General features: G+C 45.7%; 1 protein-coding gene across 1 annotated transcript in view; it reads left to right on the forward strand.

The window, feature by feature from the left end:
• Positions 1 to 24,905, forward strand: part of MBD6 (methyl-CpG binding domain protein 6) — a 320,689-nt gene that overhangs the window by 132,262 nt on the left and 163,522 nt on the right. The window contains exons 4-6 of the mRNA XM_086966652.1: positions 2,372 to 2,474; positions 11,299 to 11,467; positions 18,375 to 20,447. Coding sequence (XP_086822778.1) covers positions 2,372 to 2,474; positions 11,299 to 11,467; positions 18,375 to 20,447 — 2,345 coding nt within the window. The remainder of the gene's footprint in view (positions 1 to 2,371; positions 2,475 to 11,298; positions 11,468 to 18,374; positions 20,448 to 24,905) is intronic.

A 24,905-nucleotide genomic window follows, 5' to 3' on the forward strand; every position in this document is an offset into this window, starting at 1 on the left:
ACCTTTTCTGGGGCATAGCTTTCAGGGGCCCATTGTCTAGGTACAAAAAAAGTACACTTGCTGTAGTCTCAAACATACTGCTGCTAACATGGCCACCTGATGTGTGATAGCTTAAGGGGCAGGCGTGAGACCATATAGAAGGTCTCTGAATTGCGAGTACCTCCCTTCCATGCAAGTTATTTTTATGTTCTGGCTGGGATATCGGTAGTTTGTGAAGTACCATCAATTCCATCCAGCAGCAGCATTGGGATTTGTGCCAGAGACATCCTCCATAGTTTCATTTTTCAAATTATGTGTTGAAGACTTCTAGGTTTTATATGGGTTTGAGTTTTCCGGTTTACTTTTTGCTTATAAGAAATGATCAGAAACTAAGCCTAGCATACGAATCTTCCAATAGTCTTTCTTTGATGGCATGATCTATTTCATTTGACTTACCACTCCTGTAATTCTTTATCTTAATTTCTCTTTTTTAGCATATCTAGGGGAGGGAACTTTGAAAGAAGTTTCACAAAGCTCAACCAACGCCCTCCTAGCTCACCACTGCCCCCATTTTTGATGTTCTATTGAACCCCCCTACCCCCCGCTTTAAGGTTATGCTTTGAGTTACCATGATCTAAAATGGTTATGTAAGTGTCTTTGTGTGTGTCGTAGAAGTCCTGGAGGCTGTGGCCTGGTGTGTTTTCTTTTGTTTCACTTGTCTGCTGCATCCAGGAGATCTTTTATACGCCGGTTCCTCTGAGGAGACCACTGCAAAGTGGGATCTTTAATGAGGAGTTTAAGACATCGATTGATATTGCTGAACTCTGTAAAATGGCTTTGGAAATGCTGAAAAGCCTGCTTGTTTAACTTTCTGCCTGGATTCTATAACTTTCCGAGGTGGGGACCACTTTGTCTACAAACAGCTCTCGAAGTGCTTCTAAATCGATGATCTTGAACGTCTTTCATATGTTGGCTACAGATTTTTGCAAAGGGCAAACATATTTTGTCATATTTGAGTCCTATGTGCAGGATGCTTGCTACTTGGTCTTGCACAAACCTCCTCTTCCACGGAAGGTTTCAAATCCAAAGAAAATCAAGCTTTTCACACAAGCTTAATGTATGAAGTGTATTCATTTACGAATAGTAAGGATTTCCTTGCTAAATCATTTTTAAAGAGAAGTGTCCCTGCAATCTAGCACACATCCTACATCAGGTCCTCCTGGTTTGACTCGGTGTGCGTCCCCCAATTCTAATGTTAAAATATTCATCAGAATGGTAAGAGCTTTCATCTGTACTTTTGCTCTTGGGTTGTGAGATCTCTTTATCTAACAGAATTTTAGATGCCTTATTTTTGGAAGCATGTGCATTAATGCTTCTGCGTCTGATTCAGTGGAACATCCATGAGTGCGCTAAGCTCCATTACAAGCATTATAGGATGAAACGTTGAGGAATAAACTAGAGGTAAGGACTCCATACTTGGCCTATTGAGGTCAGATTCCAAATCAACTCACCAAATATTTTGCTCACTGGATTATATAACTGGCTCTAGTTTGTCTTCTCGATCGGGGAAGGAGTCTTATTCTCCTAAGAAGATTCTTTGTGTCAGGAAGGTTCAGGGTTCACTTCAAGATCTGGCCATTTTAATTTCATAATATTTTTGCCTTTGTCCTTTTAGTGGGAGTCTCTTTCCTAAAAATGGAGGTAGCAAACAGCTTCCTGTTTGCAGACGGCCTACATTTTTCAGAGGCAAACTTGCCTCCGCCATTAATATTCTTTCCGTAGTGCTGCAATCCTTTCAAGTTCATGCTGAGGAAAGCATTGTTAATATGGCTGTGATGTGAACCCATAACTACAACATAGAACTTTCATAAAGTCTGTTTGTGGCAGCCTTTTGCACTTAGTTCAGCTCTTCTAATAAATGTCTTCTTGCTCACATTGGGAAGAACAAAGAAAAATTGATACAGTGTTAAATTTTGTGAGTGTTGGAACCATTGGGCGTGGCTCAAGTGTATGTTTGGGAGGCCCCAAACACCCATGGCGGAGAAGAGTGTAGAGTCATTAAGATACAGTGGCAGCATTTATGCCGAATAATGTTGTTCCATTCGGTCAATGTGGCTCAATGCCAGTATGACACTAGGGAGGTAAGCAGTGCCTGCAGTGCTGTCAAAGCGTCAAAAGGATGTATGGGTCTCAGCCTGTGACTGGGCTGTTTGACCCAAAGAATTTGTAGAGTGATTAGCACCTGATGAAATTGTTTTTTCTCAAATTTTTTGTGACACCTGCTCGTTTTAATATGCTGGTAGCTGGTATCAATACTTTTTTGTAGACACGTTTGTGTGAATATCAAAAATTGTAAAAATCGAGGTAACTCCTTTCTTTTTCTCATCTCTAGCCCTAGTGGTACAACTCTTACCTCATTAGAGCAGATCAGGAACTACTTGCTGACGGACGGAACCTGCAAGTGTGGCCTGGAATGCCCCCTGAACATCCACAAGGTGAGCTTATACTGCACCCTGGGTTAACTTGGGTTCTGTTTCCATAAATAGCTATGATCAATTGATCTTATTCTTTCTCTGGGCCTAGAGTTTATTGTGGTGTAGAGATTGGAGGGGAACATTAAGGTGCACACTGGTAGAAATGCTTGAGGTGTGGGCAGTGTTGAGGATATTCCAGGTTAGCTGTCACAGGAAAAGGTAATTTACAAAAAGTTCTCTAAGAACTTTGAAATCACTGGTCATGCCTTCAAAGCCACAAACTAGTTTCCATGTTAATCTGGTGATACACTTTATTTGGTATCACTCTCGTTTCTTTCGAGTAGAGTTTACTTTTTTAATTTACAGTATTTTTTGCGGGACACAAGAGGAAAATGTATGTACTTGTTAAATTTCACATAAAAATGGTGTTAAATCACTTCATCCTGAGGTGACTGCTTTGGCTTTTGATGTATTCCGACATTCTTTTTTTATACATTCATGTTTCCAGATAATGCATTGATGGTTACTGTAATTGAAAGCTATCGCAGCATGTTACAATATTTAATAAATCTGTAATGCAGGGATGAGCTGAAGTTTAGCCACTTTTTCTTAGCTTCTTATCTACCCTCCATCCTTACTGACCCTCGGTCTAGGTCCACTCTCTCCACGCAGCTCTGCTGTGCCGTCTCTGGCCTCCAGACCCGACCTCCTCCTTGGGAGGTTCGAGGATGCTGTCTGCTCCTGCGCCTGCTGCCCACTCCAACTGGGACCAGACTGCCTGCAACCACTGTAACCTTTCTCAGCCGTTTTTTTTCTTAATTTTTCCCTGTTGTGCCACTGTTATTGTGCCCATCTGTGTCTTGCTCTAATTCCATCACTGTTTTTATTTTCTCGTGCCTGCCTGAGCCTTTTGCCGCTGCTGCCCCTGTGGCCCCTCCCACTTGGGAATTCCTCCCTGGAATTCCCCCGCAGAATTCCCCAGCTCCCGCCTCCCAGCCTCTCCTCCTTCCTACCTCCCCTAGTTAATGGCAGCCGCTGCACTGCCGCTCAGGGGGTGCGCCACTGGTGCGCCAAAGGTAGGCCCGTCTGTGCCCGTTACTCGACCCGACTGCGGCCAGCGCCAAGAACCCTGGACCTCCCACTCCATCGCTACGACACCATCACCCTCCTCACATTTAACCCTGGAAGACTTAAATAATGCCAACAGGCCTCGCCGAACACGACCCACAGCCAGGTCTCCTGCCTCCGCTACCAACAGACCCTCCCCGCCACCCCAGCCTCCAACACCGCCACCCCAGCCTCCAACACCGCCAATGCCAGCACCGGCGACACCCTAAAATGTGTCCTGCTCAACGTAGGCTTCGTACACAAACACGGAAATCTGGAACCTACTCGACTCTCTCTCACCAGACATCCCCATCTTCACAGAGACCTGGACCAAAGCATCCTCCCCCCCGACATCAGCACCGCCATCCCAGACGGATACAAGATCCAGAGGAAAGACCGCCCCAACCACCCAGGGGGGAGGCTTCACCATCGCCCACAAGAGCACCCTCCGCCTCACCACCTCCAGCAAAACCTTCCCCTCCGCCGAACACCTGGACTTCCAGATCCAGACCACCCCCTAAGCCACACTCCGAGGAACCCTCGTCTACAGACCCCCCGGCCCCCGAACACCCTTCACTGCCACCATCACTGATTTCATCGCACCCCACGCCATCACCTCAACAAACTACATACTCATTGGAGACCTGTACTTCCAACTCAACAACCACAGAGACCCCAACTCCACTATCCTTCGCGACAACCTCGCCAACATCGGACTTGAACAACTTGTCAGCACACCGACCCACAGAGCAGGACACACCCTCGACCCCATTTTCGCGGCAGGGAACAGCGTCCAATTCAGCCACACAACGCAGCAGCCATGGACTTACCACCACTACGTACACTTTGCCATCAACAAACCCAAGGCACCCAAACCAGCCCCACGCCCACCACGAAGGAATTGGAGCAAGGTTACCGACGAGCAACTTAACTCCACCTTCACCCGAGTGAACCACACCTGGGCACCCGATGCAAATGACGCAGCCAGAGAACTCCACACTTGGATCTCTGACTGTGCAGACAAGCTCGCCCCGCTATGCAACCCCGACAGACAACGCCCCAGGAAAGCCGCCTGGTTCACCACCGTTCTCCAAGAAGCCAGACTCACCTGCAGACGCCTGGAGAAGAACTGGAGAAACACCAAGTCAACCGAAAATCACACCACCTACAAGGACGCCATGATGGACTACCACAACCAGCTCAGAGCCACCAAGAGGAACTTCATCCACAACAAAATCCTGGCCAACTCCACCAACTTCAAGGAACTTTTCAGTGTCATTCAAGAATTCCCCAACTGTCTCCTACCGCACACTAGTGGTCAAACTACACGACACAGGCATATAAGGAACAGCCCTGGACTGGATCCGATCATTCCACACCGGAAGAAGCCAAAGGATCAGACTCTTACCCTTCCTCCCCGACCCCACGAAAATCACCTGCGGAGTCTCACAGGGTTCATCCCTGAGCCCACCCTCTTCAACATCTACATGGCCCCACTCGCAGCCATCGTCCGATAGCATGGCCTCAACATCGTATCCTACGCTGATGACACCCAGCTCATCCTCTCCCTCACCAGAAACCCCCACCACTGCCAAACTCAACTTCCAGAAAGGAATGCAAGAAGTTGCAGTCTGGATGGCCAACAGCTGCCTGAAGCTAAACGCAGAGAAGACAGAAGTCCTCGTCCTCGGTACCACCCCTTCTGCATGGGACAGCACCTGGTGGCCGACCGCCCTCGGAAGCCCACCTACCCCCTCAGATCACACCAAGAACCTCGTCATCGTATTTGACTCATCACTCACCATGGACCGACAGGTCAACGCTGTCACCTCCAGCTGCTTCAACACCCTCCTCTTCCTCCGCAAGACCTTCAAGTAGATCCCCTCTGAGTCTAGAAAGACAGTCACCCACGCACTCATCACCAGCAGACTGGACTACGGAAACGCACTCTACGCCGGCATCAACAAGTCCCTACTCCGCAAACTCCTGGCAAAACAGAACATCACCGCCAGACTCATCCTTGTCATCCCTCGACTCAAACACATCAGTCAACACCTACGAAGTCTCCACTGGTTGACCGTGGAGAAAAGAGTCACTTTCAAAATCCTCACTCACACCTACAAATGCCTACACAACAACGGACCCAAATACCTCAACGACAGAATCAACTTCCACGTACCCAACAGAAACCTCCGATCTTCCAACCTCGCACTGGCCGAAACCCCACACATCCACAGAGCCAGAGCAGGCAGAAGATCCTTCTCTCACATTGCAGCCAAGATCTGGAACGAGCTACCAGCAGACATCAGACGTGCCCCCTCCCTGAACACCTTCATGGAGACCCTCAAGACCTGGCTCTTCGGCTAAACAGATCTGCGGACCCCCCCTCAGCGCTTTTAGACCCTCATGGGTGAGTAGCATGCTTACAACTCCCTGATTGTTTGATTGTTTTGTTGAACTAGTACACTACTATTTAAACCCAGTACTAGTACAAATTGTTTGCTACTTCTCTGCCCCATTTTGTTGTATCTTCAACCTTTATTTATCTTTCTAATTTCACAGACATATCACATATTCTGTAACTTTCACAGAATCAATCCTTTCTTCTGCTAAATTCTCAGAGAACCTGTTTTCCTGTCTTGGTTTGATTGTTTTTCTTATTTTATGGCCAGCTTTATTTCTATCACTTCAGTTTAAATGAGTTTACATAGCAGTGGGTACATTATTGGAAGTTATGGAACATGATACAAGTTTCCACAGAAAGATAACGCCATTCCTAGCAAATAATAACGTTTGGTTGCAGAGAAGGCATTTGGAGCAAATAAATGATTGACAAATATTTGGCCATATGTTAGGTATTGATCAAAATAAGTATTATGGCTGATTTTAAATGTTTACATTTAACTTGTGAAATGTATAATTGTCTTTAACTTCTGTTCCCTATTACTGTCCTGGAACCACAGCTACAGGGTGTAAAGTAACACAACGAAAGAAAGAAAAATAGGAAAAAAAGTAGTTCAATACCTTACTCTAGTAGATTAATGCTCTTTGTTTCCAAACCATTAACTAAAACTCTTCTTTTTGTGCCCTCCGCCTTTTATGGAAGTTGTAGGTGCCCTGGGAGGGACCAGGGCACCTACTTAAAAAAAATGTGTTTCTAAAAGAAAATCGAAACGTACAGCATTGAAGTGGTCTTCCAGATGCTATTTATATATTTTAAAAAAAGCCAGCTTAATGTGCCCCAGTTAGCACCAAACATGATCAGCATTAAAAAAAAAAGCTTAGCTGTTGAAGCTGTTCATTACGGTTAACTTCTCTTGAAGACAAATTTTAACGCTTTGACAAAAAATGCTTTATTTTATTTTTTTGTGACAAAAATTATTGTGCATTGCTATGTGTGAGAAAGTTATCCTTTTTGCCCTGATCACGCTCACTCTTTTTACTGATGCTGGAATTTTACTGACTATGAAAAGTCCCCGGACTCTGCTAAGCAGGTCCAGGGCCAGTGCTATTGTCCTCTAAAGGTTTATGGAAGTTTGTATAATTCTGATTGGCAAAGACAAACTACCTGAAATTCCCTAGTACATGGTATGGCATGTAGGTTGTAGAGACCCCAGTGAAAGTAAAACACTTAGGTATGCACTTTGATGGTGTCTAGTGTCATTTTAAAGCCAGGCCTGCCTTGCAGGCTGTCTTGAAAACAGAACTATGTCCAAATGCGATTTTGAAATTAAAAGTACTTACAAAGACCAATACTACCTTTTATAACTTATAAGTCACCCCTAAGGTCTGTCCTAGGTGCTCCAAGGTTAGGGTGCATTGTCATAACGAGCAGGGACAAAATTAAAGATGTTATATATGCCCTGGTGAGGAATAGCAAAAGTCGTTTACCCCTATTGTTGAGCTTCAAGCCCCATAGGGTAACATGGGAAGGCTTTATTAAAATTAATAAAGAATACCTTTTGATTGGAGCTAGCTAGACATGTCATTCAAAGTATCCAAAAAATGGTTACAATAAATCCAACAACTTGCCTAGGTTTGATTTATTGTAACTATTACAAGAGAGTAGTTTTATAACTTAGGTGATTTAGATTGGTCAGCCTTTGATACCCTGAGCCAAGCTGCTCCCGAGTAGGTGTGAAGAGGCATAGGGCTGCAACAATACAACCGTTTGGTGGGAGGAGATTTGCTTCCTGAGGAGCCAGGGAGAGGAAAGGGGCTTGGCAGATATCCTGGATTTCAAAGGAAGAAGACACTGCAGAAAACAGATGTCACAGGGCCCACACCACCCCCACTTCTTGATCTGTAGACAGATGGGAGTCTCCCTAATTAGGTTAGGAGAGGGGCTGGAAGGGGAGTGTAGTCCATTGTTAGCCACGCCTTTGGATTGGGTTACACAGACACACACCAAGAAGAAATTTTCTCCATTTTGATTTTTGGGAGGACACTGCATGCTGGGTCACAAATATGCCACAATTCACATGAAGTGGTCAAGGGGTTAGGGGAGTAGCAACAATGCCTGGAACATCGAGAAAAAGAGCAGCCCAGCTGGACCCTTGGCCTGCACCCAAGAAGGCTTGCACTCAGGGGGACTGCACCTGCTGCACTCAGAAGGCTCCACAAAGAAAGGACCGTGCCTGACTCAAAGGGAAACTAGAGGACTCCCTCATCAGCCAAAGAGAGGCTCACCACTACTGTCCAGTTGAAACCAGATTTTTCCTGGACTTTGCAGGTGCATTGTGGGAAATTGAGTCCTAGCTACCAAGAAGCAATCCAAAGTCTCTGAACCCAAGTCTGGAGCTACTCGACTATTTTTCCTTCAAAGGAACCAAGAAATGACAAGATTTAAAAGTTTGAAAACTTTCTGCAAAGTTTTGTAAAAAACCTACAAGAGGAGATCTGCTCAATATCGAGCCAAGCCACTGACATTGACTCTCCGATCGGATTGACCTTGCTGGCTCATCCAGCTGAAAAGCTCCAGGCGGAGCCTAACTTGATGTTGAGAGGGAAGCCATTGACTACTGCTTCGAGACCCTTCTCGCCATTGATGCCAAAGAATCTAATGCCCATCTTTTTACTGGCCCATCAAGATACAGCAGACTGCCGTCATTGACTCGAACCCTGGATCTGAGGAACACTAGGACTCCAAATCCAGAGAAAAGCTTTAAAAAAAAAGACAGTCTGAAGGTATACATTCGACCGGGTCTAAGCCCTCAGCCTATCCGGTCCGTGCTCCATTGTGGTCAGCGTAAAACTTTGACTTTGTCCTGGTCCACTGCAATCAGATAGCTGCCAGTGGCTCTTTAAGCTTTTTGGCACTAGAATGCACAATTTATGATTTAATCTTTAAAAATTCATATCGCCGGTTCCCTAAACTGGATTTAGTTGTTTTAAAAATATTCCCTATTTTTATAATTTGTGTTGGATTGTTATTGTGTTTTGTCTTTTACTTAGTTACTGTTTTGGTGGTATTACAATATTTACACATTCTGTCTACTAAGTTAAGCCTGACTGCTTGTTTGATAAGCTACCAAGGATTGACAAAATATTCATTTACTGAGACTTGACTGAACCTATTAATGATTTTGGTTTATTACTAGCTTGTAGTGTAGTTCCTATATTCCCAATAGGCTCTGCGCATTGGAATATTATGTCCTATAGATGTGACGTAGGACTTATGTCTACTAGGTCGCTATCAAATATATTAGACTTATTAGTGCCAGCTACCTCAGAGGTCACTAGAAACTTTCTCGAATTCACAAGAAGGGACTTCGTTTCTGACAACCGCATAAACATGACAACTTTGTGTACCCAAGATAAAACTGATCTTCAGAGTCGGGGAAACAATAGATAGATATTTTACTCAGCCATTCGTCCATGCTTCGTTTCACCAGAGGTGCAGAGAAATAGAGAGAGGGGTGTTTTCAATAAAAGTATTTATTGAACAGTCTTCTTTCTCATGCAGAAGAAATGAACTGCTACAATCGTAAGACTTGTTGCAAAGTATAATGCGTACAGTAAGAAGAGTAGGATACCATAATACTGTTAAAGCATTGCATGGTTCCTAGACCATAGATAAATACATACATAAATAACAAAGGCTAAAAAGTACTCAACTGGTGCTTCTAAAATACCCCTACCCCGATGTACCCAACCTGAGTCTAGTACGAGGGGAGAAGTAAGTGAGGTGTAGCATAAATTTAGTATTCTTTTTGCCAAGAATCTATCCAAGATTTCTCTTAGGGTCTAATCAGCTCCGTACCTTGGTTTTAGAATGAAGGTCAGTCTCAGGACTCTATTTCCCAACAACCCGCAAGGGTAGCTTGGAAACACTAGAGCTGGATTTCTCTGCCAGAGAAAAGACAGCGTCTCTCTCAGTGCGTCTGCTGGGGGGGTCGGCTTTCTTCGGCACTTGCTGTAGCAGGATGCGTCGGGCAAGTAGATAGTTGAACTGCTCCAAACCACTGTGTGTTTGCTTAGGCAAGTGTGGGCATATTTATACCTTGAAGGTGCCGAGATTGACGTAAAGGTGGACATAATAACGTCATCAAAGAGTCTCAGTTCTTTGAAAACTCCATGGGTTCTTGGATAAATCAATATTCAACCAAGGGGAAGGAAGTCCCTAGCTGCGGAAGCTGAGTTTTCCAAGAAATCATTGTGGATTTTCGGAACTAGTGGAAGTAGCCATGCCGTATTTGGACTGTATGAGCTATGTCTAAATATGGTTATGATTTCTATGCCTATATATGGACATGGTGATTTATACCTATATAAGGGCATGAATCAGGAAAATTACACTAGGGTCCTAAAATGTTCTACAACAAGCTGAGGGTGAATACCCCCACCTACCAATAGCCCACTTTCCTACTCTCTGCGTGTATTTATAAAGATTACTTTGGAACATGGGCAATGATAAATTATTGTGGCAATTGGTTTATACAAGTTGCTGTGATGACACCTTGACAAAGTCAATAGACCAGCCATTAATATGTTGGTGTTCTGACCCTTTTATAATGACATCTATTAATACTGTTATTTTACATTAAAAGACCTTTAGAAGTTCACTGGAGAAAACAAAGGTTAAAGTGACTTTAAAGCTAGTTGAAAATGCCAGTCAAAATGTAAAGTTTAAACTCAAAACATCACTTAAATTCACCTGTTATAGTTAACTGAAGCACTATAACTCGAGGAGAAGCTTAAGTAGCTCAGACAATTTTAATTCATTTGTTTGACACTAATCACATTTCACATTTGTCACTAGCCACACTTCACTTCCTTCTCCCCATTTGAGTAATACTCATACTATCTATGGACTAGGTGTGACTCTAGAATAAGTTCATGCCACAAAAATACACTATTTACGTACATTTAACAGTAGGTATGCAGCCTTACTCTGTTCTAGATTCATGTGTGGCCCTTCCATCTCCAGGTTGAAGTAGAGGAGACTTACTGCGTAGTGTTGAAATAATAAGTGTAATAACATAACTCGTTCAGCCCAAGTAATAGACCCAAAAATATCTAAAGATGACTCCTGACTGCTGTGGAGTTATGGATTTACACTTGAACTCTTAGTGATTCATACTTGTTCCATCCATTATCAACGCCCAAACCTAAAAACCTCATTTGTTTCTAAGGACATTTGAATTTTAAAGCTTAAATAAATAACTAATGCCCTACTTATCGCTAAAATCCCAGTAATGAGTTCAGCTGTTTGTGCATCTTTCCACCCTCTGTACAGGTTTTTAACTTTGATCCCACTGTTGCTGTGAAACAGAGGAGTGCAGAGGACCTTCGTGCAGAAGAAGACATGACTAAGCTCTGTAACCACCGCAGGAAAATCGTGGCCATGGCAACTCTGTACAAAAGCATGGAAGACTCACCCCTTACACTACAGAACCAAGCTACAGGTAAAACAGGTGACATTCTTGCCTGATTCCTACAATATGTGCCTTTATGAACACATCAGCCATTGTTCAAATGTATACCGCACCCACTTAGCAATGAAATTCCAAGGCATCTGTGCACTTTCTAGCATTTACTGAGCACTAAAAGGGTTTTCTGTAAAAGCAATGAAACATGTAAAATGTAAGTACAGAGGGATCTCAAAAGTTGAATACAAACATACTAGAATGTATTCTGCATGTTATACTGTTGTGATGCAAAAGATAACCTAGAAGACATTGGGTAAAGAAAAAGGTTATTGTTGCATAATTTAAATATGTACAATATGCTTTCTACACTATGGTGCCTCTTCAGCTTTTATTCAGCTGTTGCATTGTTACAAATTCCATTTGGTCTAGTACTATAGTTTGCTGCCAGCTTTCATTCAAATTACATATGCTCAAAACCTACTGCCTTCTTGTCTTAAAGCATCTGTTTTCCATTATGCATGGGTGTGTTTACCTCCTCAAAGTATTGTGTTCTACAGATTCTAGTATTTGCTGGTTACCTGCAGTGTCTTTCATTCTGATGAATTGCACACTTCTGTGACATTCACAGTTTTGCAGCGTGAATCTTTCTGGATTCACTATGCTGTGCATTATTCCGCGGTCTTGTGGTTGGGTCCGGAATCATAGTCTTTTCTTTGTTTTTTTCTTTTTGTTTTCGTAGCCCATGTGAGCGTCGACGTCCCACCTTCTGGTGCATTTCCGGTGACGTCAGCGCGCTTCCTGCGGAAGCACCCACTCTTGGGCGCCATCTTCAGATTCTTTTTTCCGCGGTTGGATCTGGATCGTTCCCCAGAGGGCTGCAGACATTTTTGGAGAAAAAAGAAGAAAACACGCAGTTTTTGGACGAAAAACATTGGAGAAGACTTCAGGAGGCTACATCATCGAGAAGATCGACAAAAGAGGGAAGGAAGTTCAAGAACTTCGATTTTCCATCGAGGAATGCGAGCGCAGGGGCCCCCCTGAACGCATGAGATATACAAGACTCCTTTCAAGTTCTGCGCAAATTGCCACCACAAGTACGCACAGAAGGACCAGCACCCGGTTTGCAACCTCTGCCTACCGATAGACCACGAAAGCAGCGACTGCTACGCCTGCTCCGCCTTTACGCCGAAAACTCTTTGATTTCGAGCAAGACAGAGAGTAGCCAACGCCACAATGCAGGGCAAGGGCCAGCCTCCATCCCTTCGAGACCTGGGCCTATCTTCAGACGAAGAAGACAACAACAACGCCGCCGAAGACGACAGCTACACGGTTGTAGAGACCGATATTACGAAGACTCCAAAGAGAGTAGGAGACTCTATGGCCCCTAAAGCCCCGAGAGACCAAGAGTCTCGAAAGATCGAGGGAAAATCCTCGAAAGTGCCAGCGCCGAAAGTTTCGACGCCCGCACCTAAACCCAGGTCCAGCGTATCCTCTGAGAAGGAGTCCCCGGCGCCGAGAGCTGAAGAACAGCTAAAGCCGTCGAAAAACGTCTCCGTAAAGGAACGTCAGACGCAGAGGGAGAAGGACCCAAAAAAGGCCCCAGCAGCGACGCCGAAGATAAGCTCGGGCCGAAACCTTCAACGCCGAAAATAGGTTCGGCGAATTTACCGCCGAAGAGGCCGGCCGACCCATTGGACGAGATCTGGCTGCCGAAATGGAGAAGAAGAAGAGGCGTCTCGAAGCCAAAATGGAAAACATCCTGCAACGAAAAAAGGATTTCGACGCCAGGATGAAAGACTTCATAATCCTGACGAAGCCCAAGCCACAGGTGCATGAGGTGGTCGAGGAGGAAGAGGATGAAGTCGACGAACAGTCAGAGAATGTTGAAACATTTGACGAACCGGACGAAGACGAGGCCTTCGACTACTATGAGGAGGACGACGACTGCAGGACGCTCCTGGGTTCGGCGACCTCGGAAAGTCAAGTGACTGGCAAAATGTCGACACAGAGAGTCCTGAAGAAAGCATCGACATGTATCCTTCGAGGCCAGATGACATTGGGGTGTACAACACAGTCATCAGGAAAGCAGCGGCTGTCTTCAAGGTGAAACTCGACGAAGAGCAGCAGAAGGCTGACTTCTTCCTCGAGACATTGCTCCCCACACAGACCAAGAGCCAGTACCTGCCAATGCTGGAAAGTGTCATGGTACAAGGGAAAGAAGCCTTCAAGGAGCCGGCTACATGCAAGGCAGTCACCCCAAGGACTGAAAAGAAGTATAAACATTCATCCAAGGACCCAGCCTATATCCAGGGCACGGTCTCAGCTGACTCAATCATTGCTGCCACAGCAAGGAAGAGGGCTAATGTGCCTACTACCTCAGGCCACCTCCAGACAAGGAGAGCAAGAGGATGGACTTGGTAGGGAGAAGAATTTAAAGGAATGCTGTAATGCACTGGCGAATGGCCAATTCCAACGCACTACTAAACAGGCATCGGTACCAAACCATGGAGGAACTGGGCAAGTTGATAAAGAATATGCCTCAGGAATTCAGAGACAGAGCTGAAAACCTAGTCGAAGAGGGGAAGAATGTGGCAACCTCTTGCATCAAGACAGCTCTGGACGGAGCGGACACCTCCAGTAGGCTCCTGATGATGGGCATCACGGAAAGAAGACAAGCCTGGCTCAGGGTGTCAGGCTTCAAGCCAGAAGTACAACACAACATCCTGAACACCTGTTCAACGGACAGACCTTGTTCGGGGCCCCAGTAGATGAAAATCTCAACCAACTAAAGAAAGACAATGAGACCGCAAGGTCCATGGGGGCATTGCAGTTCAGTGGGTCGAAAAGGGGCACCCCATAACGAAGGCCCAACGACAAGGGTGGTAGCCAGCCAGGAAAATCGCACCAGGCGTTCCAACAACCCCACCAGGCGGAGAACCAAACACAGCAAGGCCAACAAAAGCAGTCCTGGCAATACCAGCAGAGGGGCCAGTCCTTTCGCGGGAGAGGCAATGGACAGGGCCAGAATAGGAGGGGAGGTCAGCAACCCCCCCCCCCCCCCCTCACCCCCCCCCCAAGTGACTTGGTCAGGCAACGTGTGCCCACCCGAATAAGAACTCCCAGGGTGAGGCACAAGGACAACATGCAGGGGTCAGGCACACTAAGTACCTGCGTGCATGTGAGACCAGTGGAAGGCAATAACTTCAGACAAATGGGTTCTAAACATCATGCAGTTCGGATACTGCATAGAACTGGAAAAGACACCAACAAGCAGAAAGCCAAAGAGAAAGCAACTAGCAAGGAAAGAGCTGCAGCTACTCCAAGAGGAAGCGAGAGAGCTCCTGCAAAAACAAGCCATAGAACCAGTACCTTACAGAGAAAGGAACAGAGGGGTGTATTCTACGTACTTCCTGGTGCCAAAGGTAGACGAAACAATGAGACCCATCCTGGACCTAAGGTTCTTAAACAAATTCATAAGAACGCAAACATTCAAAATTACATCCCTGCAAGAGGTGCTCCCTCAATTGCAAAAAGGAGACTTCATGGTCACCATAGACCTAAGGATGCCTACCTGCACATACCAATGAACAGAAGTCACAAACATCTGCTCAGATTTGCCATAGGGGAACACCACTGTCGGTTCAAAACCCTAGCGTTCGGTCTAAAGTCGGCGCCAAGGGTCTTCACAAAGTGCCTAGCAACAGTTGCAGCACACCTAAGAAGGGAGGGAATACACGTATACCCTTCCCTGGACGACTGGCTAATAAAAGCAAGGTCATACCAGCTATGCAAGGAGCATGCACAGAGAGTGACAAGAACACTGATGGACCTGGGATTCTCCATACACGGGGGGAAATCCTCAATGGAACCAGAACAAATAAAGATCTTCCTGGGAGCTCAGAATGACACCGTACAGAGCAAGGTGTTCCCAAGCGAGAAGAGGTCAGTTGCACTGGTGAAGGAGACGAAGCTCTACCAGAGGGGGCAAGCTCGGACAGTGAGAACAGCGAGCAAGATCATGGGGATGGCATCATGCATTCACCTAGTGCCAAATGTGCGGCTGCACATGAGACCCATGCAGGAGTGGTTACAAGAGCAATGGTCACAAGCAACAGGGTGTTGGGACGATCTAGTGGTTGTAACGCATGCAGTGCAGAAAGAAATGGCATGGTGGAACATGGAGAACCTGACAAGGGGAAAGCCTCTAACGCCGCCAACGGTGACCATCACCACAGATGCATCCCAGAAGGGATGGGGAGCTCACATGGAGAAACTCAAAGTGAGGGGTCTGTGGACACCAGCAGATGCGGTAAAACACAATAATTTCCTGGAGTTGAAGACAGTTTTCCTTGCTATAAAAGCCTTCCAGACAAAACTGTACAACCAGAGGGTGTTGATGCAGACGGACAACACGACAGCGATGTTCTACATCAACAAGCAGGGTGGAACACAATCGGCCATGCTTCGAAGCTGGCGCAGGAGATATGGACTTGGGCCATCCCTCTCAACATAGACCTGCTAGCCATTCATCTGCCAGGGAAGGACAACGTAGAAGCAGATTGGCTCAGCAGACAGACATCGGCAACTCACGAATGGGAGCTCAATGCACAGGAGACGAAAAGGCTGTTCGACAGGTGGGTGACACAGTCGGTGGACCTATTTGCAACACGCCAAAATGCAAAATGCAAAATGGATAGACTGGTCGAGGACATTTGCCTACACTTTTCCCCCTGATACCGCTGATGCACAAGGTCCTCAGCAAGTGCAGAGCGAGCAACATGATACTGATACTGGTCGCACCACAGTGGGCCAGGCAGACATGGTATTCGCAGATCATGGAGATGGCACAAAGCGCACCCCACAGATTCGGAAGGAGAAAGGACCTGCTCCCATGCAAAACGGGCAGGTGCTACACCCAGAGCCAGAGAGCCTGAGCCTGGTAGCGTGGCTCCTGAGGACATAGAATTTGCGCATCTGAAACTAACAGAGAGCACCCTGAGGGTACTTCAGGAGGCACGGAGGCCCAGCACGCGAAAGTGCTATGTATCAAAATGGAAGAGATCCACTCTATGGTGCAGGAGAGAGAAGCTGCACAATAAGATGCAAAGGGACTCAACGGTGCTTAGATACCTCACGCACCTACTAGACAAGAAACTAAGCTCATCCTCCTTGAGAGTTCACTTAGCAGCAATAGTCGCTTACACAAGAGAGGAGACGTGTAAGAGTTTCTTCACCTCACAAGTGGTTAAAAGATTCCTGGAAGGAGCTAAGAGGATTGCGCCTCCAAAGAGGGTGCCACCACCTGCATGGAACCTTAACCTGGTCCTAACAGAACTGATGAAACATCCTTTCAAACCAATTCACAAAGCATCCCTAGAGAGGCTAACAGTGAAAACAGCTTTCCTGGTAGCAATCACCTCGCTGCGCAGGGTAAGCGAACTTCAGGCGTTAATGTTACAGGAACCCTACATCCAAATTCACAATGATAGGGTGGTAATGAGAACGGACCCGCACTTCATGCTGAAGGTGGTGTCAGGGTTCCACATGAATCAAACTATACAAATACCAAGTTTCTTCCAGAAACCGACAACAAGCGCTGAACGAGCTCTTCACACCCTAGACGCCAGAAGGGCTGTCATGCACTACATTGAAAGGTCTAAGGATCACAGGAAAACAAAGCAATTCTTTGTTTCCTTTGCAAAAAGCTTCATGTGAAAGCCAGTAACTAAAGGAACTATTGCGAGATGGATCGCACAGACGATACAATTCTGCCACAAACAGGCAGGGGAAGAACTGGCAGGAGGGACACAGGCCCACTCTACCAGGGGAAAGGGAGCTACAATAGCTTTCCTGGCCAACACACCCATTCAGGACATATGCCTGGCGGCAACATGGGCTTCAGTGCACACGTTCACAAAGCACTACTGCGTGGATATACAGATGAACAAGGAAGCACAAGTCGGACAAAAGGTGCTTCAACACATATTCAATAACCAACGCTCATCTTCCACCCAGCCGCCACAAAAATGAGAAACCGCTACAAAGTCTATGCCCAGCATGGTGAATCCAGAAAGATTCACGCTGCAAAACGAATAGTTTCTTACCTGTCGGTGTAGTTTTGTAGCTTGAAGATCTTTCTGGATTCACTAGCGAACCCACCCAACTCCGCCAGAAAGTTGAGGCTGGAGAGGAAGGGGGTTGAAAACATGGACAATTACTTGAACAAACAAACCTTGAAGGTTAAAGTGGTGAATGACTTACTAGAACATTGCCATTACTTCGGTAACAGAACAAACACGAGAAAAAAGAATCCGAAAATCGCGCCCAAGAGTGGGTGCTTCTGCAGGGAGCGCGCCGACGTCACCGGAAATACACCAAAAGGTGGGACGTCGACGCCCACCTGGGCTACGGAAAAAAAAAAACAACAAAGAAAAGACTACGATTCCGGACCCAACCACAAGACCGCGGAATAATGCACAGCATAGTGAATCCAAAAAGATCTTCAAGCTGCAAAACTACACCGACAGGTAAGAAACTATTTGTTAACTGTGTTTGCTTTTCTAGCATGTTTATTATAAACTTGAAACTTGTAATTATTTATCTTGCTTAAAGTGCACTTACAAAGCAGTCCGTGTGTCACATTTTGGCACTGAAGTCTTATTTTAGAAGTATGCAAAATTGTTGTGTAAAGATGATGCACTATATAGACATCAGTACACTGTTGTTCACTGGAAATTACATTCAGGGTTTTGTTGGTCCAGTTGTTAGGGTTAGTCTGGATTGACTCTCAGTCCTTTGACCATGTGGATAAAGTCTAATGCGGAACAATCACATGAGGGAATGTCAGTGTTTTGTTATACCAGTAATGTAAAAAGTAATAAAAAACCCTGCTGCAAGACTTTGCCGCTGATCACTAATGCATTGTGTTAATTCTTTGTTTCAGGGTGTGGATCCAGCCAGTTGTATCATGCTCCTGGTGTAATGAACCGACTGCAGCATTCCACCGCATATAGTAAGCCCTCTCCTTTGGACAATGACATCTTCGCCAGATTGATGATGGAGAAAGCCAACACTTTATCAAGGCCACAGTGTGTAGAACGTGCCCCTGAACAGAAGCAAGATCCCTACCCTTCCTGCTCTGGAGAAAGGTACGAAAACTTCAGGCATGGACAGCAGCCCCCCTATCCCAGACATCATGGAGGCTCCTTCAGAGAAGCCTACCCACCTAGGAACCCTTCTTCCGTCCCACCAAACAGAAATTATGACTTATTTCAAAGATCTGAGTCTAATTTCCACCCGGAGTATTACTCCAATACGTTTCCGCACCACCGGAACTTCAACCAGTCTTCCGATATGCAACCTTCATATTCTTTTCCCAATCAGGATGTCTGGGACCCATCCCCTAAATCTGTTTCTGTCAACTCTTGTAATTATGGACAGGGACCTGTTTTCTCCACCAGTTTCTCTAGGCCTTTAGAAGAACAGTCACACGATTCTCAGAATACAATGATGTGCCCAGAGAAAGACCCACTGGGAATTTTGAACTCCATAAGCAATAAAACACCTATGCAGCGCTACCCTTGTATGAATGCCCCATCACCCCTTCATGCGCAGGTTCCAGTTTCTAACTTAAACACGCCTCCCGAATCCACATCTGTATCCAGCTGTCGTTCCTCCCCCTTGGTCCGTGTGGGGCATGACTCCCAAAAGGGCTCTTCTTTGTCAAGGACTAACACCCTGGGTTCGCCTTCCACAACCCTGTCCTCCATCTCTTCTCCGGGAGGCAGTATTGAACCATCTCCTCAACGCTCTAGGCATTCGTCTGCGTCCTCTGAGCATGGCAGCTTCCTACTAGGAGCACATTACTCTTCCTGCTCCTCTTCCAACGCTGGTAGAACTGTACCCAGATCCCCCATGCCGCCAAGTTCACCGAAGCTTTCCATACCACAGAGTCCTAAAGCAATACTTGAAGGGTTACTTCATCAAGGCAAGATGGATCCTGGCTCCTTAATCTCAGTTAGCAATGCCTTAATCCACCAAAGCAATAATTTGCCACCAGTGTCTTCTGGAGCTATGCATGAAAAGAAGAACCAACCCGGCTTTCTGGGATTGCCTCTCGGTCAACTCCTAAACCAGCAGAATACTGCCTCATTCCCAGCAAGCAGCCTTCTGTCAGCTGCGGCAAAAGCCCAACTAGCAAGCCAAAAGAATGTGGATGGAGGTGGTGCTCAATCAGATGGCCAAAGCACTTTACAGAACCGCCTCGCCAATTCCAACATGTTGCTTTCAATGATGAACACTCAGGGGGGAGTGGCATTGGGCGACCGGCTTTCGGCACCTCCTAAAGACCACACCAAGCGGCGGAGACAGAGGCGATCACCCACAGCACTGCGCTTAATTAAGGAATCTCATTTGAACCACGCTGGCCTTGAAGAGGCATCCCCAAAAAGAACACAAACCAAGACTAGCCAACGGAGCCAAGTGCAGTTGCCTGCAGCAAAAAATAATCCACGTGTCCCCAACATTGCGGCCGTCACAGGGGTGCCCAGGCCACCAGATGTCAGCCCTATCAAACCTGAAGAAGAACTAGCAAAACTGAAAGGAAACCATCCATTGGCCACTAACCAACCTTTATCTTCTCTTTTGACTTTATTAAGTTCTCAGAGTGGTGGAAACACTAACAGCCATACGGCCAATTTGTCATTCACACAACCCCATTCAAATGGGAATGTTGGCGCCTCTCCCACACACTTGAACAGCTCTACAGTGCCCAACCTTCCTTTCCTACCCATGCCTCTAGGTTCAACAGCAGAGGGGACAGTCAGCCAAAGCACAAACTCCAATCCTTGGCCTGTCTTTCAGGACTTTAACACCCAGCTCCTCAACCTCTTTGGGCAGCTTTCCTCAGCGTCTTCCGAACAGACCTCAGGGAGTCCATCACAACTGAAATTCCAACTGCCGTCTTCGTTGTCCACTTCCAGCAGCGTTGGCAGCAACGCACAAGGCAGTGCAACAGGTACTACTAAACATTTCAAGTAACAATGTGCATAAAACAAGTTTTCTCTAGTTAGTACACTGCATCAGTCCTTTTTTAATTGTGTTGGCCCCAAGTTCCTAGTAGCAATGACCCATTGGTTGTTTGTCCTTGAAAGTTGTATAAGTGGTATCATCTGCCTAGTACTGGCTGTTGACTCCAGGCCTTCTGATCATATCAAAGATGGGCTAAATGTACAAATTATGTTGAGAACAATGACTCTTTGGTATAGCATGTTAGGAAGTGTGTGCTGAATGACGTTGGAAGAAAAAGTTGTGTTAAAATTTGTAATATAAGAAATAAATAAAAAAATCCCTTGAGGGTTGATGGAAGGAATTATGGAGATGTGAATATAAGATGACCAGAAGGACTAAACAGTCTACATTGTCAAAAGTGATAAATTAAGCAGAATTACTGCCGGAAACTGGTTCATGTGCAGTGTCTAGCAAACATGTATGGATTAAGAGACTAGGGGCCAGATGTAGGTAATTCCTATGTTCGAGGCATATGGGCTGCAGATGGTACATTATGAATAGATCGCCATCTGGTGTTGGGCTCGGATGATTGCACTTGTTTTTCTCTTGGAGAAGTCTTTTGTTGTCACAAGGCTGGTGACTCCTCCTTTGGGTGCTAGTGCGCATGGGCATCGGCTCCATCCTTAGATTGTTTTTTTCCGCCATCGGGTTCGGATGAGGATCGAAGCGCTCCAGATCGACTTCGAGAAAAAACGATATTTCGGCGCGTATTCCCTTTCCAATTCGACGGTATTGTTATCGAACGCGATTTCATTTCCATTCCGACGCGTTTCGACTCCAACAATAAACCTTTTCTTCTACGTCGACGAGACCGGGAGGCCTTTCTCGACGTAGTCCAGCCCGGAGTCCATGGAAAGGACTCCATTTAAAAGATGTCCAACGTGTGGTGCTAAGTTCCCACACAAGGACCTACACGAGGTGTGCAATCTCTGCCTATCGCCTGAACACGAATCCATGGACTGCGAAGCCTGCACAGCGTTCTCCAAGTCGACGATTAGAAACCGTTGAGCCCGAAGACACGAGGTTTCAAGAATGCAGTTGGAGGCAATCCCGTAGCTGTTCGAAGACCAGCACCTTGAAGAAGAAGAAGAAGAACATGAAGAGTCGGGGTCGGAAGGGGACGAGTCTGATGTCGAGGAAATAGACGTTCAACAAACGTGAGTGACGACGTCCCCTTACCAAAAAACCGACCCCGTGTGGTACCGACCCCGCCTTCGAGCCCGGTCAGACCACTGAAAAAAGTTTCCGATGCCCCGCCTTCGGGCCCGGCAACGAAACCGAAACAGAAACCGAAACTCTCGGCCTCCCACCATGTCGGATCCGAGAAACGGTCGACATCGACTTCGACACCGAAGCTCCATACAAAGGAAAGCTCGGAATCGAAACATTCCATGTCGAAACTGAAACATGCTTCGACGTCGAAGACTTACTCGACACCGGAAAAATTGGAATCGAGCAAATTCTCGGTGCCGAAAACACAGAACATTGACGGTCAGAAGCAAAGGCACCTTTCGGAACCAAAGACTTCGGTACCGACACAAGAGCAGCAGACAGATCCAAAACAAAAGACTTTGTTTATCGATCCGCAAACTGGCAAAGTGGTGACAAAATCACCGAAAAAGAGAAAGAATGAACTAGATGACAAAGCTCTTCCTCCTAAAAAGAGAACAATGGGGACAAATACAACTCCTCCCCTTTCTCCTCAGCCCAGAGACATACCCTCTTCTCCTATTCCTCACAATAGGATAGCTATTTCTCCACCTTCTACACCAAGACCATCTACACCTCAAACAGATGTAGACAGTGATGCAGGGGAGGGAGAACCTCATGGAGATGACGACACTATCCCAGATGAGGAAGACCCATGGGAAAATTATGATGCAGGGTCAGACGATGATAACGACCCACAATTATACCCCTCAAAACCTTCACCACCTGATGATAATACAGGTTTTGTGCAGTTGATTAATAGAGCAGCTAAATATCATAAGGTAGATTTACATACAGAACCTCAAAAAGAGGACTTCCTTTTAGAAACGCTACCTGCTGCACAAAGAACATCAGGCACACTACCTATGCTAAAGGGTCTTCTCAATCACACAACAGACATATTCAAAGACCCCGTGAGGGCTAGGGTATTAAACCCAAAAATTGATAAAAAATATAAGGCAGCCCCAAAGGACCCAATATTTATCAAAGGACAAGTACCTCTGGACTCGCTTGTAGTTACAAACGCTCGTAAAAGAGCAAATTCATTATCTACAGGAGAAGCTCCTCCTCCTGATAAGGAGTCCAAGCTAATAGATGCATCAGGCAAAAGGGTAGCATCTCAAGCAGCAAACAGCTGGCGCATAGCTAATACACAAGCGCTACTGGCACGCTATGATAGAGCGCATTATGATGAGTTAGAAAAACTCATCACACATCTCCCTAAGGAACATCAAAAAAGGGCAGACCAGCTTATACAGGAAGGGAAGATAATAACTAACACTTCCATTAAGTGCGCATTAGACGCAGCAGACACTGCAGCAAGATCAATCAACACCAGTGTCATGCTAAGAAGACATGCATGGCTTAGGGTCTCAGGGTTCAAACAAGAAGTACAAACATCTTTATTGAACCAACCTTTTGACCAAAAAACACTTTTCGGCTCAGGAACAGATGAGACTTTAGAAAAGATGAAAAAGGACACAGAAACGGCTAAATCAATGGGAGCATTACAACAGCCAACTCAAAGGGGTTCCTTTCGTAGGTCCACCTATAGAGGGGGGTAAAAAAATACAGGCACAAGCCAACAATCTACCTCTTTTACACCAACATCACCCAGAGGTAATTCAAGAGGCAGTTACAGAGGTAACAACAACAAAGGTAGAGGTTGCGGAAATAATAACAACCGCAACTCCCCAACCCCAAAACAGTGACTTAATACAACTCCCCCCAGACCATATAACACCGGTCGGGGGACGTTTATCACAGTTCTTACCTGTCTGGGAAAACATCACATCAGACAGGTGGGTGAGACAGATTATCCAACATGGTTATTGCCTGGAATACCAAATATCCCCCCCCCCAGACAGAATCCAATGAGTCAAGATCATCTAACATTGTTAAAACAAGAAGTACTATCACTGCTACAAAAGCAGGCCATAGAGAAGGTTCCAAAACATCAGCAAGGGACAGGAGTATACTTTCTATACTTCCTAATCCCCAAAAAAGACTGGTCTCTAAGACCAATCTTAGACCTCAGACCTCTCAATGCATACATAAACTCGGAACATTTCCACATGGTCATGCTCCAACAAGTACTTCCTTTACTGAAGAAAGGGGACTTTCTTTCTACACTGCATCTAAAAGACGCTTACTTTCACATCCCAATTCACAAAGCCCACAGAAAATACCTCAGGTTTGTAGTAGAAGGACAACATTATCAGTTCAAAGTCCTTCCATTTGGGGTCACAACAGCACCAAGGGTGTTCACAAAATGCCTAGCAGTAGTTGCAGCACACCTAAGAAGACAAGAAATACATGTCTTCCCGTACTTGGACGATTGGCTAATAAAAGCCAAGTCACAGGAAGAATGTCTTCAAAACACACAGAAGACCATTCAATTGCTGCACCAGCTAGGGTTTACGGTGAACTACACAAAATCCCACCTACAACCAAACAAGATTCAACAATACCTAGGGGCTACTATAGACACAGAAAAAGCCAAAGTATACCCCAATCCAATCAGGATCCAAAAAATGACCACGTTGATCCAAAAATTTCAACCACAACAATCACTAACAGCTTGAGTGTTCATGCAGCTGTTAGAGATGATGTCCTCCTGCATACTGCTTATACCATATGATAGATTACAAATGCGTCCACTGCAGGAGTGTCTAGCGACACAGTGGAATCAGGCTCAAGGTCAGATTACAGATCTGGTGTTGGTAGACGACCACACACATCGCTCTCTGAAGTGGTGGAACACAACAAACATTTCCAAGGGACGGTCGTTCCTAGAACCGATTCCACAAGTAATAATAACAGCGGATGCATCGCTCACCGGATGGGGAGCGCATATGGAGAAATATACAGTACAGGGAAAATGGAGTGTACAGCAAAAAAGACTGCACATCAATTATCTGGAACTACTAGCAGTGTTTCTAGCATTAAAAGCTTTCCAAATACAAATCCTCAACAAAGCAGTCCTGATCAGAACAGACAACATGACTGCAATGTATTATATTCAAAAACAGGGGGGGGGGAGGGGGACACTCTCAAACTATCCAGACTGGCACAGGACATTTGGAGATGGGCCATTCCTCAAAAGATCTATCTAATAGCCGAACACCTACCAGGAGTTCAAAATCAGATAGCAGACATCCTAAGCAGAGAGTCAGAACAAATACACGAATGGGAA

Source organism: Lissotriton vulgaris, chromosome 1_1 (genome assembly GCF_964263255.1).
Source record: "Lissotriton vulgaris chromosome 1_1, aLisVul1.2, whole genome shotgun sequence".
NCBI classification, from domain to species: domain Eukaryota; kingdom Metazoa; phylum Chordata; class Amphibia; order Caudata; family Salamandridae; genus Lissotriton; species Lissotriton vulgaris.